Genomic DNA, 17,713 nt, shown 5'->3' with positions numbered 1-17,713 from the left:
TTTGGCATCACTTTTACAGTTCTCTAGTTATATGCAAACTTTTTCATTTGTTTTCGTAATTTGAAAATTAACCTATCTTTATATACAATTTTTTTTAACGGCAGAAATTGCAGTACATTTTTGTATTGTTGTACATCAAAGCTATTTTCAGCTGCACTGTATTTGTAATGTGTTAGAAAAAACTTGCATGTATGATAAATATCTTTAATATTTTAGGTATCATTTGTGGTGCCTTTAACTGGTGAGATGGATTTTTCTAGATGTAAAAGATTTACAATTAGAGGTTATAACAAAGCCAAGCATTATTCCATTGTGTCAACAGAGATAAAAGATTGTGCAGCTTACAATCCTATACTGATTAACCCAAACATTGTAATAGATGCTGTAGGACAACCGGATCTTGTAGGTAAGTAGATACTTAGATAGGCAAGGCCTATATTGACAGTTACCAGATCCCCCATTAAACCCCCTAAATCAGCCTCTGGGTATAATTATCCTTTCAACTTGTCTTGCAAATTTATTTACTTCAGAGATCAGGACTAACTTCTAGCACCTATTGCATTATTTGGACTATTTTTTTAGGACTATTTTGTATTAATGGAATTAATGAAAATATCATGGTTATTTGTCATTCTGAAAGTTTATTTCAGAGAAGATCAGTTGAAAGGGATAAATTTATTATTATTTTCTTCTAATCTTACGTTAAAGGGGTTTAAAATTCAGGCAAAAGGATTTTTTTTTTTTAGTTATTAATTCAACCACCAATTTCAAAACTAAACCACTCTCAAAATTTTGAATTTACTTTGTTTGTTACAAGGAACAATCAATCAACGTTTTTAATTCCTGACCCAACATATGGTGAAATATAGACAACTTTTTAATTTTGATTCATATATTCACAGATAAAAAAACTATCCCTTTTAAGTAAAAATACTTGTTCATTGTAAGTTATTTATGGAATGACTGTAACATTTTTTATGTTATTTCGAATAGACAGAAAAAATATTACACTCATTTCTTATAATTTAATTCTAAATTGTATTTTAAACCGGCGTAAATCATGAAAAACGTTGATGACGTCACTGTCACATGACAAAATTATGTCTATTAGCTGATAAACGACACTTCAGCCAATCAGAAGAAGCGTTACATCCAAAATTAAATTATTTTCAGATGGAATTGGAAGGACAATTTATCTGACCAAGAATGATTACTGGACAGAGGCTGACCAGGATTATACACCATACAAGAATGTTATATCTGCTGTGTGGCCAACTCTGCGTCATAGATCTTACACTTATGCTGTTCTCAACGCTAAAACAATAGATGTCACTACCTACTATAGGCAAATTAATCAGCTGACTTTGAAAGACCCATGTGATCACCCAGATGCTATAAAATGTGGAGCTACAAGTATGTTATAAAGATTTTTATGCCCCATTTATGTTTTCTGGTCTGTGTGTCCGTTTGTTCGTTCGTCTGTCCATTCGTCCCTCTCCAGATTAAAGTTTTTGGTCAAGGTAGTTTTTGATGAAGTTGAAGTCCAATCAACTTGAAACTTAGTACATATGTTCCCTATGATATGATCTTTCTTATTTTAATGCCAAATAAGAGATTTTACCCCCTTTTCACGGTCCACTGAACATAGAAAGTGAAAGTGCGGAATCTGTGTACTATGGGACACATTCTTGTTTTATTTGAAAAGATGAAGTTAAAAACTGATGTTCCAGGCTCACAAGTCAAGTGTTTTGAAAAATGTTTGTTATATTCAAGATACTTTTGATGAGGGGGGTGTAATATATACATAAAACTTAATATAAATTATATAGTAAGATATATGCTTATTTCTGTGCAATAATTTAAGAACCTTTCAACCAATGTTTTTTCCAATTTTAATATGTTGTTACTGATGTCAAAATTAAGGTCAAGATTGATATTAACAATTTTTCTTCTTATAGTATAGATGAGTTGATCCCAGGGGCGGATCCAGGGGGGGGGGGATTTCCAGGGGTTGGAACACCCCCTTTTTTTGGGACGATCAATGCATTTGAATGGGGACATGTAGTTGGAACCCCCTTTGTCCTGGGTTAGGACCCCCTTTTGAAATGGCTGGATCTGCCCCTGGATCCTTGTTGATTATAAAATGGCACTTTATTGCCATTACTCTTGACAACTTTGGAATGCTGGAGTTGTTCCTTTTCAAATGGCAATATTTTGTTTATAAAGAAATTTTGCATCAAGAATTAGTTATGGTGTTTTACTTCTTTAACTTTAACAATAATAAATGTAAGAAAAACCCAGTATGATTTTATTTAACAGTTTCTTGTTGCTTGTCTTATTGAAAAAATACACAACTAAACCATATACCGGTAGTTTGAAGTTCAGAAATTTCTTTTTTGCTTTTAAAACTTTATGAAAATATTTTTAAACAGTTCATTATACAATTGTTTTTGTTTTTAATGCCTGAAATACTGTTATCAGCTGATACATTGAACAATAGCCAACTATGAGTTATTTCATTTTTATGCCCCATTTATGGGCATTATGTTTTCTGGTCTGTGCATCCGTTTGTTTGTCCGTTCGTCTGTTCGTCTGTTCATCCCAGCTTAAAGTTTTTGGTCGAGGTAGTTTTTGATGAAGTTGAAGTCCAATCAACTTGAAATTTATTACACATGTTCCCTATGATATGATCTTTCTAATTTTAATGCCAAATTAGAGATTTCCCCCCATTTTCATGGTCCACTGAACATAAAAAATGATAAGTGTGGATGAGGCATCTGTGTACCTGGGACACATTCTTGTTATAATATGTTTTTTTGCTTTATTAAATTTAAGATTCAGAGTTTATGAATGTTGAGTTTGGTGATGGAGAATTGGTTCATGGTACCAGGTATACAGTGTGTGTCCATGCTAATCCTACAGTGATAGAGTATGAGATGTGGACAGACATACTACCAGAAGTTAATTCATGTAGTGATGGCATTATTGTGGATCTCACTCCACCGGTGGAGGGGAGAGTATGGATTGGTAATATTCCAACAGTTACACATCAGGTATACTGTTAGAGGGACTTGAAGTGATTCTTGTATACCTGACTGTTAAATGATATATTCTTCTTTAATTAAGTGGAGTGGAAATTGGTTAGAAATAAGCTGCAAAATTTGAATATTCTCATTAAAAGCACATGCAGTGTTCAAATGTCGAAAAAAAGTTTGAATTTTTTTACATGAAATTAAAGGACCAAAAATCATAGATGTAAAAGAACAGTACTTAAGATTCTGTTTGCTCTGTCATGAAGCATTGTGACCTCAAATACAGTCTACAGTTTTGTAGGGGTTGTATTTGTAAGTGACTCTCTTAAAATTATTCAATCCTTACAAGACTTCTTGTCGTGATGCAGATTTTTGTTAATAGAGCAAACAAATTGTTTAATGATAAATTGGAAGAGTAAAAGTATGGATGTGACTGTTTTAGACTTAAGTTTATGTAAATTCAGGGATGATTTATTTTTCAGACTGTTACTACAGATATGTATGTGAATTGGGATGGTTTTTATGATGTTGAAGAGTATGATAATGGTCCTCATTCCACAGGCATTAAGGAGTATATATTGGGTATAGGTAAGGACATTGCAGATATGTTCCATACAGCCTATGCCATGAAACAAAATATTTGTGTTTGGAGAAGAGTTATAATGTGTTTTAGAACTAGTGGTATTGATCTTCTTTACATAAAAGTATACAATTTGAATCAATATTTTGTATGTTGATGGTTCATGAATAAAATTCTTTCAAACCCCATACCATTGTTTTCTGGAATAACATGTAAATAATACTAATGTTTTCTACGCTTTTTCTTATAGAGTTTGATTCATTTATTCTGAAATATTCACCTAGAAAAAAGTAATATTCACCTAGAAAAAGTAATATTCACTTAGAAAAAGTAATATTCACCTAGAAAAAAGTAATATTCACCTAGAAAAAAGTAATATTCACCTAGAAAAAAGTAATATTCACTTAGAAAAAAGTAATATTCACTTAGAAAAAAGTAATATTCACCTAGAAAAAAGTAATATTCACTTAGTAATATTCACCTAGAAAAAAGTAATATTCACTTAGTAATATTCACCTAGAAAAAAGTAATATTCACCTAGAAAAAAGTAATATTCACCTAGAAAAAAGTAATATTCACTTAGAAAAAAGTAATATTCACCTAGAAAAAAGTAATATTCACTTAGTAATATTCACCTAGAAAAAAGTAATATTCACCTAGTAATATTCACCTAGAAAAAAGTAATATTCACCTAGTAATATTCACCTAGAAAAAAAGTAATATTCACCTAGTAATATTCACCTAGAAAAAAGTGATATTCACCTAGTAATATTCACCTAGAAAAAAGTAATATTCACCTAGTAAAAAGTAATATTCACCTAGAAAAAAGTAATATTCACCTAGAAAAAAGTAATATTCGCCTAGAAAAAAGTAATATTTGCCTAGAAAAAAGTAATATTCACCTAGTAATATTCACCTAGAAAAAAGTAATATTCACCTAGAAAAAAGTAATATTTGCCTAGAAAAAAGTAATATTTGCCTAGAAAAAACTAATATTCACCTAGTAATATTCACCTAGAAAAAAGTAATATTCACGTAGTAATATTCACCTAGAAAAAAGCAATATTCACAGCGAGAAACTTCACAAACAGTTACATGTAACATTATGGTAAAATGTTTGATATGCAATTGGTTTCAAATGTAATCCTTTGTAATGCTTTAATAGGAACAACTTCTGGAGGAAATGATGTGTTTCCATTTGAGAATGTAGGAACAGTACAACATAAAGCCTTACATGGATTAAATCTACAGAATGGATACAAATATTATGCTACAATCAAAGGTAAAATAAATATAGACATTTGAAACATTGATTCATTAAATTAACCTGATCTAGATTTATTCAAAATAGCATTAACTATAAGATTGCCTTTGTTTGATTGTAAAAACTATTTCTTAGCACTACAGTTTAAAGTATGCCTTTAGTATGGCGTTCATTATCACTGGACTAGTATATATTTGTTTAGGGGCCAGCTGAAGGACGCCTCCGGGTGCGGGAATTTCTCGCTACATTGAAGACCTGTTGGTTACCCTCTGCTGTTGTTTTTTAATTGGTCGGGTTGTTGTCTCTTTGAAACATTCCCCATTTCCATTCTCAATTTTACTTTGCATCTTCTAAACGTTTAAGGAGCTATATGTAAATAAAAGTATGACTGTGTTACTTTAAAGTACAAAGTACCGGTATGTAATTTGACTCCAAAATCATTTAATGTCATTTGTGTATTTTTTATAGTACCCTCCCCCCCCTCCCTTTTTTATTGTAAATTTGTTTTCAAGGTTTATAATAGTCAGATACACTATGTGATGTGTTTTCATCTGAACTATGATACCCCTGTGTTCCTGTTTACCATATACTCTTAGCATGCAGGGGTATCGTAGTGAGCAGTAGTGAGCAGATTCACTTGTATATAATATTCTTTAACAATTTAATATCTGAAAAAAATATTATCTATTTCTAGCTGTAGATTTTGCTAATAGAGAAACGACAGTAATGTCAGATCCAGTGATAGTTGATATTACTCCACCAGACAAGTCAAATGATCCCATAACAATTACAAATCTACATATAACATCCACTACAGAAATAGAAGCATGGTAATGTACTTCTGAAAATAGTTATAGATCTTCACATTTCTGAAAATAATCTATTTTAAGTCTAGAAAAATAATTTTGCATTCACTTTATTTTGAATCCACATCATTCCAGCCCTGGCTACGCCACTGGTGTGAGCAGCCTAATTTGACAACTAGTGCTGACTTTTAATGTATGAGTGCTTATTGGATCTGTAAGACATCTAAGTTCTGTTTTTTAATACTTTGAATTTCTAATGGGGAATGCATGTCAACATGAATTGTGTGTTCTTATAAGCAATAACTTCCACATCTGACATCCTAAAAAAAATCATATGTGTTAATTATGTTGCAATTTTGACAATTAGAAAATGGCCCTCAATATCAATTACAGGAAAAGCTTTGCAATGTTCTTTTAATAATTAAAATCTGCATTTTAAGATGATGGACTTATTACTATGACACTTAAAAATCTGCTTATTACCACTAACAAAGGATGAACTTGTTGATGTACCTTGCTATTCAGTGGCGGATCCAGAAATTTTCATAAGTGGGTACCCACTGACTGACCTAAGAGGGGGCCCGCTCCAGTCACACTTCAATGATTTCCTATATAAGCAACAAAATTTTTTCCCAAAAAGGGGGGGGCCTGGGCCTTCTCCCCCCCCTCCCCCCCCTAAATCCGCCTCTGCTATTTTCCTGTTTTGGTGTTGTTGTGTCTTGATCATATATACTTTTTTTCCCCCTAAATTAGTAATTCAACTAATGATCATTTTATATTATAGCTGGAAGAATGTGTTCACAGATTTAGAAAGTGGGATAGATTATTTTCTTTGGTCGATTGGATCAAAACCTGGTTATGTCGATATAATGTCTTATGTCACAGTTTTTGAGGAGGAGTGTGATACATCAGATAAAAACAACCCTCTAGATCTGCTAGATGGCCATTATTATTATATCAATGTCAGGGTAAATAAAATTATTTTTGTATGCTCTTATATAGGTTTAATCTAAATTGATAAAAAAAAAAGCACTGAGGTCATTTCTTCAAACAATATGTTTCCCTGCAATAATGCTTAAAGAAATGTTGTTCAGAATTTCTACATTTCTTTCCTTAATTGTTGAAATTTGATATGTTTACAAACTTGCAGGGATAAATATATTCCCAGAATTTTATATCACAACTGTTATAATTCAGGGTTATTCTATTATTCTTATGATATCAGTTAGGATCTATATGGTTAAAACCAATTTACAGAGTATTAGTTTAGTTTAAACAGTATTTTATTCAAATAAATTGAATTGGATTGGGCAACAGGGAAAGCCCTTTCCATTTACAGAGTATTATAATTAAATATTGAATGTGTCTTTGTATAGAAAAGTTTGTCTTTGTATAGAAAAGTTGGGTTTTTTCACAAATTTTCCCATTTAATAGGCTTTTAACAAGGCTGGACTGTCATCTCTGGCTACATCCTGGGCTTTCCAAGTAGACACCACACCACCAACACCTGGTCATGTATATGATGGAGATAACACTGTGTTAACAGGAGATGTCAAGGACATAGACTACCAGACAGAGACAAAAGTTATACATGTATACTGGGAAGGGTTCCATGATACTCATTCCATCATACAGGAGTATTATGTATCAGTAGGGACCTGTCCTCAATGTGAAGATATTCTAACACAACAAGCTGTAGGAATTACTAACGGTAATACTGGGTGGAAATATATTTATTATGTTGACGTGAATCATTGATTTTATGAAACCATTTGGAATTATTACAATTTGAATGGACTTTTCTATGGGTATTTGAAAATTAAGGACACCAGTTAATATCAATAGGTAAAGATTATCCTGAATACATATCATGTACCTTTACAGAGCATCCAAATGTACCCATGGTTATTTAATGGGTTTATTTCACTCAATCTTTAGTTTTATGTGTAGTTTAGTTATTTGTTTTTTTGTTCATTTTATTTTTTCCAATGTGTATAAAGTAGTCTATCCTTCTCCCTTTATGTTTGTCCTCCTTGATATTTATTTTTTTTACTTTAATCATCCAGATTGTATATTTGATTAGTTGTTTACATGCAGTCTGATTATCTTAATAGAATTATACTGAAACTTAAAAGGTTAGTTTCTTGTACAATATCTGTATGTGTACATATATTTATTTGATTACAGAATTTATGTTAAAAGACATCCATCTTGGAACAGGATTACGATATTACACAACTGTTACAGCATGTAATACTGCATCTATGTGTACTTCTGTTACTTCTGATGGTGTTGTTATTGATAACAGTCCACCGATCGCTGGTCATGTACAAGATGGGACAGGCTTTTATGACACACAGTACCAATCTATGAGGTACTGTTATTAGTAACCAGCGTACAATACACTGTTGCTACGTAATATGTGGTTGTTATTGACAACATTTCATGTAGAAGGGGGAATTCATTGGAACATCTATACTATATGTGATGCATTTCAAAATTCATCGCTTATCAAAGTTCTGTGTTTTATATTTTACTGATACTTCACATAATGATCTTATATGAAATTTTGTTCACCTTTTTCCCAAGATATTTGAATCAGTGCTCTCTGAAAGGTTCATGTAAGCATACTTTACAGAGTGATACATTTTTACATCCATTGCTCTTGGTAAAGCAGTTTATAATTAGACAGCAATGCTTGCCAATCATCGGCTGCTATACTGAAACATGTGAAATGTTCATGACTTTGGAGTATTTTTTTATTGTAGGAACTTTTATGAAAGCAAGTTCAAAATTGTTTTTATCAATAATGAATTAAGTAAAACATATTCAATCCAACCTGATACAAGAGTTTTTCATTATCAACAGTTTCATACCACTAAAATGCACTAGAAATCAGTTTATACTTAATGCAGACATTTTATAATGTGTATTACAGAACATATATATCTGCTAAATGGTATGGATTTGATGACCCTCAATCTGGTTTACAAAAGTATGAATGGAGGGCAGGTACCAGTATAGGTGGAGATGACATTGTATCCCCGACAGAGCTCCATTTGACTGAAGTTCTAGCACTGGATGATCTAAGTCTAACTTTGCCTGTAAATCAGAAAATTTATCTTACTATCAGAGCTTATAACAGAGCAGGTATGGTATTTCACAAAATGAAAAATGCATCTTTACTCACAAATCATACATGTCTCTTGGTTAATTGTGTTGTCTGGTGTCTGTCTAATAGATGTCAATCCATTTCTTATATTCATATTATCATATCATTCCAGAGATTTAGATTGACCTCTGATATACATGACATGGCTATATTTGTTTTCTATCTTCAAAGACTTTTTAACATGACATCACAATACATTTAGAACTTTCATACCTTGTCATTGATGAAATGATTTTAACAATGTACTTAGGTGAAATTAAAAAAAAGAGTAGAATAAAAATTTAATACAAGTTAAGGAACAAAGTCCGAACATCTGACAAAAAAAATCATAAACCTGACCAGAGTACATCCTTAAGTTTGACTTGACTTGATTTTTATGCTCTATTCTTGTTTTCCATTCTGGTCAACGATATAAGTTGAAAAAAGATGATGTACAGATAAGACCACCATATCAGATAATTCTGTAATGTTTAGCCAATAAAATGTAGGTTAAGTTCAACTTATATTTATTTCTTTTGTTCAAGGTTTATGGACAGAATCTTCTTCCAATGGCTTTATTGTGGACATCACAGCCCCGGTTGTATCAACCTCATTGACCTTTGCAAAGGATTATGGGATTAATGGTCTAACACAGATCTACAGGGACTCAATGAAAGTTGAATGGGACATAGATGATCCAGAATCATTCATAAAAAGACAGTACATATCCATCAGTTCACACATTGGTGGAGAGTTTAACTTGTCTTCTATACATGTAAGAGATATAAAGGCATGATGCTCAAAAATAATTTTGATTATGGAACTATATTGATTATAAACAGCCATTTAAAATTAAAAAGTGAAACAAAAGTTACAAACAGAAGCAGAAACTTTTAATTACTTTTCCATTAACACAAGTTTCAATGTTGTGAACATCCAGTCTGGACATATAATTTTGTTTGCCATATAAAGGAATCACCCTGCCTATCTGTCTTATAAGCACATATTCTCTTTAATAATTAGATGGATATTGATGAATCTTGACACAGTTGTAGAACACTATATATATATATAGCTAACAATGATGTGCTTGGATGGATATATTTCCATATCCTACACATTAAAGGGGAGATAATGGAACTTTAAGTTGCAATATGTGGTCATAGTTTCTCTGAAGTGAAATTTCCTCTTTTATAGCTCGACTAATATATTGATTAATTTTACATAGTTGTGAAACAAAACATGATAATGTCATCCCCATTCAACGTGTTAAAGAAAAAATAATAAAATTCATGGAAAGAGGGAAGTACCTTTTTGTGAACTCACTGACAGTTCTTTTTTAATTAAATTCATCTTCTATTTGTACCAATTCATTAGATTTTCCATGAAATTTGAGGTTTTACATTTACAATGTATTCAAACATCTCCTATGATTTAAAATGTGTATTTTCTCATTGTCTTTTCACATAATATTAAGCAGGAAAAAAATCACTGCTTGAGCTTCTGTATTGTTTGATTGCCATTTCATTGCAACCAACTGTACTGTCATTTTATTTTAGGTAAATGGAATAGCGAGGTGGTATGTTATAACAGGACTAGACCTACATGATGGTGTGACATACTATGTAACATTAATCTCCTGTAATGGAGCAGAGATCTGTATAACCAGTACATCCCCAGGGATGTTTGTAGACAGCTCACCACCATCCAGAGGTTAGTAGAATTGTATTTGACAAATATTTTTTTTAGATTTTATTCTTGTCTCTTCTTTTATTGAAATCCTACCTTTATTTTTTTAAATTAAGTAAATCCCTTCTTTTTCTGGAAAATGTATTTATGTGTTTGGAAAAACATAAAAAAATCTTTAGAAATTCATTTCTCATTTACAACTATAGTTTCAGTATTTGGGAATAAGTAAATGAAAAATGTAGTATATATTAAGAATTTGAATAAGATAAATAAAGATAAGGAGATGTATGCTTTAAGCAATAATGAGAAATATATGGATACTAAAATGATCTAATATATTTAAACCTCTTCATTGATTTGCAAATGAAACAGTAAAAATTCATCTTCAATTTTTGTCATTTCAAATCTACAAATTTAATTATTGGTCTATCTACTTAACAATAATGTAAAAAATATCTGAGTTAAATTTTACCGTGATCATTATATATGATGATAAGATGTTTAGTTTTCAGTTAAGGTATAGGACAAATAATTTAACCGTATTAAATCAAGTCATTTGTTTACTCTAAAGGAATGTTTGCCATAAATACAGACCATGCTGTCAATTCTGACTTATCTAGACATTCTGATGGATGGATGACATGGACATCAGCAAGTCTATATTTAGCATGGCTGGGTTTTAGTGATACACATTCTAGTATAAACCATTACAAAGTGACTGTTGGATCATCTTATATGGCTACTGATGTTGGCAAGGTATTACTTGATTGTCTTATGAAAAATATACTGTATCCATCTTAAGGTAGATAGGGTGTCTTCCTCCATCTTGGATTTTGAAATACTGAAAAGCAAGGTCTAGATCTTTGATGAAATGTGCAAATTTTTATAGTAGTAGGTAATTCATGTGTAAGAATTTTCATTATAATATAGAAAATGCCATGTTTGATCATATTTATGATTGTATTTTACAAAAATAAGAATTCTTTTGTTTGATTCATTTTTTTCCAACTTTGTCAAATAAGGGGAGGCAACTCAAATGCAAGGGCAGATAATCCAGATAGTATTACTTTTACAATAGAATGTGTTAGGAATTTACCCATTTTTACATGTAGCAAGAAAACGAGTCCGGTGACCCCATTTTTTCTTTTTCTTATCTGAAAGCATAATATTGAAGCTATCTTCTCATATTTTATCTCAAAATTCTATGGTGTGGTTTGCATTTTATGGCGGAAAAATGGGTTTTCCATGCATAATCTATACAAAATCTTGACAATTTTGAACAACCTGTAGCGTGAAAATAAGTCCGGTGACCCATTCTTTTTATTATTGTTTTTAAACAAGCAGGATATGAACTACATTTTGGCAAATTATTAAAAGATTCTATGGATTATAATTTAGACACCCCATCTACCAAATTAAGATGGTATGCTTGAAAATGATATTAAATTTGGGGATTTTTAAGATTCAATGATTTTACATGTGGGTATTTTAAATGATATTTTGATATTTTGCTTTGAAAACATTACTACTTATGTCTCTGAAAGAGCTGGTCACAAGCTTATTTTATCAAGGGGAGATAATCAGATGTGTTAATTCAGATTATTTCCCCTTTTTAAATACAGACCTTTTTTCCTCAAAACCTGTCTGAAATACCCATATGTTATACCCAGCATAATCACAATGAGATGAAATGTATTGTAAACTTGTAGTTATATTTGTTAACATTAGGGTTAGTATGATCCCTGAGATATAATTACAGATTAGTAGAAACAATTACTTTCAGTGTAGTTTTCACAACTGAAACACTTTTACTGATTTATATTACTGTAAATTCTGAAATTATTGCATGCATTTATTATTGCGATTTTGTCATTTTAGACTAAAATGCAATTTTAATTTTTGCAATATATTGAGAAAATCCTGTTTAATTCAAAATGAGAGTTTTAATTATTGCATTTTTCGCAATAATAAAAACGTTGCAATAGTTTCTGAATTTACAGTATGTAAGTTAAAGAGAGAGTAAGGCAATGTTACATCTAACTGGATTCCATTGTATTTTTATAACAGAAACCAGATGCAAAGTATATACATTCCACAGCTAATGAGGATAATGGAGATGAAGGCAAAGTTCAACTTTTCAAAGTTCAAACTAAAGGCCTGATCAACTACGACATTCTCTATGTTACTATTTGGGCTGTAAATGGGGTAGGTATTTAAATGTATGGTACTTACTGTAAAATATGTAGTATGTCAAAATAAGAACTGTTTAGTATCACACAAAGGGGTAAATAAACACATCTAATGATGAAGTTTAATGTTTAAAATAATCACATCTAATGATGGAGTTTAATGTTTAAAATAATCACATCTAATGATGGAGTTTAATGTTTAAAATAATCACATCTAATGATGGAGTTTAATGTTTAAAATAATGCATGCTTAGTTTTTGTTGAGCCTACCACTTTTGTCAACATAGCTCAACATAGGAATAGTGATCCTGCAGCGGCGACTACGGCATTGGTGGCATTAGCTAACTTCTTAAAATCTTCATATTTTAGAAGGTGGAAGACCTGGATACTTCATACTTTGTATATAGATGTCTTATGTTACGAAGTTTCCGTCTGTCACATGTCCATTGTCCTTGACCTCATTTTCATGGTTCAGTGACTACTTGAAAAAAAGTTAACATTTTTTGTAACGTTCTTTTCTCTCTTATTATGAGTAATAGGATAAGTATATTTATTATGTGCATTACTTGCAAGGTCCACATGCCCGTTAGACAGTTTTAACTTGACCTCAACCTCATTTCATGGATCAGTGAACCAGGTTAAATTGTGGTGGTCAAGTCCATATCTTGGATACTATAAGCAATAGGTCTAGTATATTTGGTGTATGGAAGGATTGTAAGGTGTACATGTCCATTTGAAGGGTGTCATCTAACCTTGACCTCATTCCCAAATGCACAATAGATCTATCATTTCCAAACATTGCTTTAGTAAATGTGCTTAATAAGTGTATGAAAATTTTTCAAGGTATAATGTTTTGAATTTATAGTTTTACATCAACTTTTGAAGCTTTGTTCAATACAATAGTTGGAACTAGGTTACCAGCTGATATAAATGCTTTACTATAATGTATATTTTCAATATAAATGAATGATTTGATCTTCCATAAACGGATGGGGGTAACCATTGCAAAACAGTGTTTTCAACTGCTGTTGTTGATCTTATTGAAATGTTTACACATTGATATCTAACAAATATAGTACAGTCACAAATTATCTTTTTATTAGTCTGTGATTATCCGTTTTATTGTAGGTTGGTTTAAGAAGTGATCTTATTTACTCTGCCTTCAGAAGAGTGCCAGGAGGAGCTCTAGAGTTGATCAGACGTTGTGACTCAATGTCGTGTGAAGGTCATTGTGTTTGTGCTCCACAGGACCAGAAATGTCCGTCTTCACCCAGTTTAAACTCTTGTACAGACATATCTTCAAGTATGTAAACTTATATTTATTATGATATGAAGTATGATGTGAATATTGATAATGCAGAAAAATATCACCATCTAATGATTATAACTATATACTGTGGATTCATTAATATTTTTTGGATATCAATTTTCGTGGATTTCATTGGCACAGAGTTACAACGAATCTAAATGTTCAGCGAATAACAAATTTTCTAAAGGAATGCATACAGACTTTGGCAAAACCACAAAATCTAATGTCCACAAAAATGCAAGTTAATCTCAATCCACGAAAATTGGTACCCACGAAAATAAATGAATACACAGTACATGTACTACCTAAAGTATCAAGTTTGAAAGCAAGCAAAGTCAGCTTCAATGTTGCCAATAAAGAAGCAAAGGAAATAAAACATAGAGATAATGACAATTACTGATAAGATGCCTAGACCAGTTTTGAAACTGTCTTTCATTTTACAGCTGATTAAAAAAATATCTATTCAGAAAAAGAAAAATCATGACATAAAAAGTATTGATATCTATTGATCTCACACAAACGATCACATTTTTTGAAAGATTACCGGTATGTAAAAGTAATATTGAAATTTGCCTACAAATTGCCTATCATCATGCGCTATATGAAACACTGCGATAATTCTCCACTGTTGACAAAGGAGTAGGTCCGGTAAGGACTCATTTTGGCCTCAAATTTCAGTTTCATCTGACGAAAGATTTTGACCACTTTTCAAACACTTAAGTGTCTATTTCACTTGATTCAATAAGTTTATGTGAAAGATTTTAACTGATTAAGTCATTAAAAACGATCCGATTGAAGCTCAAATATGAAAAATCTCTCAAATATGCCAAAAAACGTCACTTTTCAGATTGTTTTTGTCAAAAATGAAAGTGGCCGCATCCGTGTTCATCCACAACCTTTATATATGTTATGTATTATCATAAAATACAACTTACATTGCAATATTAAGGATGAACACGAATGCGGCCACTTTCGTTTTACACGGAAACCGTCTAAAATTTAACTAAAATTATAGAATTTTGAAGATTTCAGTAATTTAGCATGACTTAATGGTGCTACAACCCGATATATGTGCATTGTATTGTCAAAAACAGCCCATATTTATGTAGCAGAAGCATTCATCTGTCCAATAAATAACTAAAAGTTTACATTTTAACAATTTTGTAAAACTGTTATATTTTTGGGCCAAAAAGGGGCCTTACCGGACCTACTCCTTTTGAAATATTCTTAAAAGAGTTGGAATCTATTTCTTTATCTTTATAGCCTTTTTGTGCTAAGGCAACATAAAGAAACCACTTATCAATCAATAAATTATTTTTCTCTAATTTTTGCACTATTCTCACATTTTTTTATTGGAATGAAAAAAAAATTCTTCACACTAGTGAAAAATCTGTTCTCGGCAAGTCATTGGTTGAAATTTAATTGCGATTTTAAATTTTTCTAGGGTTCTTCTGAATTTTTCTATTGAGACGTCATGAAAAAGGCGACCATGCCTGATGACGTCACATAAAGGGTATACAACTTTTTCAAATCTTTGAAAAGAAAGGATAAAAATCATTAGAGAAACAGATTCCACCACTGTAACTCATGTATTACTATATTTCTCCACTCTTAACAGGGAGAGTGGAGAAATAATGTAACACACTTGTTGCAGTTATGGAATCTTTATTTATACCTGTAATAAAATTAAATGCAGGGATTAAAATGTAGTTTTTGATATGTTTTTAGATAATTCAAACAGTATTCTGCTTGTAATGGATTCTAATGGATACTCTTCAACTGACCTGTCCTTTACTTCATCAGCAAATATTCTAAGAGGACAATGGATTATATCGCAGTCACAAGGACTGGCTCCTCTGTGGTGAGAAATTTACAATAACATAAAGATCTCTTCAGTTGTCTTGCTTTGTCAATATAACATACCAGAAGACATGCTTAAATAAAAACTGTGTTAATTTTTACTGTATAATACTGTTTTTTTCCTGCACTCAAAATATTGGTTTGTCTGCACCACACTTCAGTTTGATAATATGTAGAATGGTGGAATTAACTATATTAGAAAGAAGAAGAAAGAGACTTACCAACTGATGGTATATTAATATTTATTGATAGAAATATCACTATACCATAACCTGAGTTGCAGAGCCCATTCATTGTGTCAAGTTTAATGATTTAATCAGTTTCTGGGTTATTATGAATATTATGTGAAATCAAACTACATGGGATTTGCTGACATGCCTTTAGATCTGAACAAAATTATCCAACTGTCTTTAAGATATATATAAACATTACAGCCTTATACCATGAGGGTAGTAATGCCCTTTAACGTCAGGTGTCAAACAGTCATTTTCGGCTACTGTTAGCGTCAAATTGGTTTAAATTTTACTGTGATTCATCAAAATATCCTTATTGTGATTCGTCAGAGGTCTCAAATAATTATCATTATCGTCATTTTGGGAAAAAAATTAAGTTTTTACCGTTATTTGTCATTAAGGTACCCCCATTACGACCCTCATACCATTGGTTACTGTTGAAGATCAGTTAAATAAGATATTTTGAAGATTTTTGCTTTAAATAAGACCCAACTATGAAAATGTTTCCAGGTATGAATGGAGTGTTGGTTATACTGGATTTTCTACTCCAACTGGTATATATAACCTAGTGGACGAAAAAAATTGGCAAGATGGCGGACAGTTTACAGATGGAGTATATATAACCAATAGAGGTTTGGTCTGTTAAATTATGAAGAAAACAACTCACTATTAATTTCGGGCTTTACCTTCATACCCTCAAAGCCAAATACTTGAAAGCCAATGATGTACAAGATCAAAACCGTTAAAGAGCTATATGATCAAAAGGACCTAAGAAAATAGCCAAGTCCATCTAAAATATTTATTGAAAATGTAAGAATATTCCATAGTAATATTTGCATAGAACTACAATGGATCGTCATTATCATACCAGTCATACATACAGGAAGATTTTATGCAAGTCTTTTTTTAGGGGACGACCAAAAGTGCAGGAAATAGTTATGTACAAAAGTAAAAGCTAAGCAGCACAAAATAAATGAGCCACACTCGTAACAATAGAAAAATAAATTGTCAAATCTTATTAAACAGAGAATGTTCAATGAATTACATATTTTCTATAGGCTTGTTAGCAGACTTCTGTAAAACAATGAAATAAAATATCCACAAAAATGTAAGTTTTCCTCATACCCAGTAATTTTCCTCAATCCAGGTAATTTGAAATTGTTGATTATTTTCAGATGTGAATCTTGTTGAACATTCATCATACAGTTTCTATGTGAGGGTTTGGTACACAGTGGACTCTTATGCTGTCTTCAAGTCAGATGGTATTACTGTATTCTCTCAGACTCCACCAGTAGCATCTGTTCGTGGTAAAGTTGTAAGTAATCATACAGTTTCTATGTGAGGGTTTGGTACACAGTGGACTCTTATGCTGTCTTCAAGTCAGATGGTATTACTGTTTTCTCTCAGACTCCACCAGTAGCATCTGTTCGTGGTAAAGTTGTAAGTAATCATACAGTTTCTATGTGAGGGTTTGGTACACAGTAGACTCTTATGCTGTCTTCAAGTCAGATGGTATTACTGTATTCTCTCAGACTCCACCAGTAGCATCTGTTCGAGGTAAAGTTGTAAGTAATCATACAGTTTCTATGTGAGGGTTTGG

At 31.6% G+C, this 17,713-nt stretch overlaps 2 protein-coding genes across 2 annotated transcripts in view; both read left to right on the top strand.

The window, feature by feature from the left end:
• Nucleotides 1–9,629, top strand: part of LOC143084173 (uncharacterized) — a 74,773-nt gene extending 65,144 nt beyond the window's left edge. The window contains exons 28-38 of the mRNA XM_076260582.1: nt 217–406; nt 1,174–1,413; nt 2,836–3,053; nt 3,515–3,620; nt 4,778–4,894; nt 5,571–5,706; nt 6,467–6,650; nt 7,117–7,393; nt 7,870–8,056; nt 8,621–8,832; nt 9,379–9,629. Coding sequence (XP_076116697.1) covers nt 217–406; nt 1,174–1,413; nt 2,836–3,053; nt 3,515–3,620; nt 4,778–4,894; nt 5,571–5,706; nt 6,467–6,650; nt 7,117–7,393; nt 7,870–8,056; nt 8,621–8,832; nt 9,379–9,629 — 2,118 coding nt within the window. The remainder of the gene's footprint in view (nt 1–216; nt 407–1,173; nt 1,414–2,835; nt 3,054–3,514; nt 3,621–4,777; nt 4,895–5,570; nt 5,707–6,466; nt 6,651–7,116; nt 7,394–7,869; nt 8,057–8,620; nt 8,833–9,378) is intronic.
• Nucleotides 9,630–10,388: 759 nt separating this feature from the next.
• On the top strand, nt 10,389–17,470 carry LOC143082707 (uncharacterized). The gene is made up of 7 exons (XM_076258526.1): nt 10,389–10,546; nt 11,094–11,278; nt 12,590–12,727; nt 13,840–14,014; nt 15,749–15,881; nt 16,624–16,745; nt 17,289–17,470. Exons 1-7 carry the CDS (start codon nt 10,516–10,518, stop codon nt 17,453–17,455), a joined length of 951 nt encoding a protein of 316 aa, XP_076114641.1. The 5' UTR covers nt 10,389–10,515; the 3' UTR covers nt 17,456–17,470.
• The last annotated feature ends 243 nt before the right edge of the window (nt 17,471–17,713 follow it).

The sequence above is a fragment of the Mytilus galloprovincialis genome, chromosome 7, assembly GCF_965363235.1.
Source record: "Mytilus galloprovincialis chromosome 7, xbMytGall1.hap1.1, whole genome shotgun sequence".
Lineage (NCBI taxonomy): Eukaryota > Metazoa > Mollusca > Bivalvia > Mytilida > Mytilidae > Mytilus > Mytilus galloprovincialis.
This window is presented reverse-complemented; position numbering and strand designations above follow the sequence as displayed.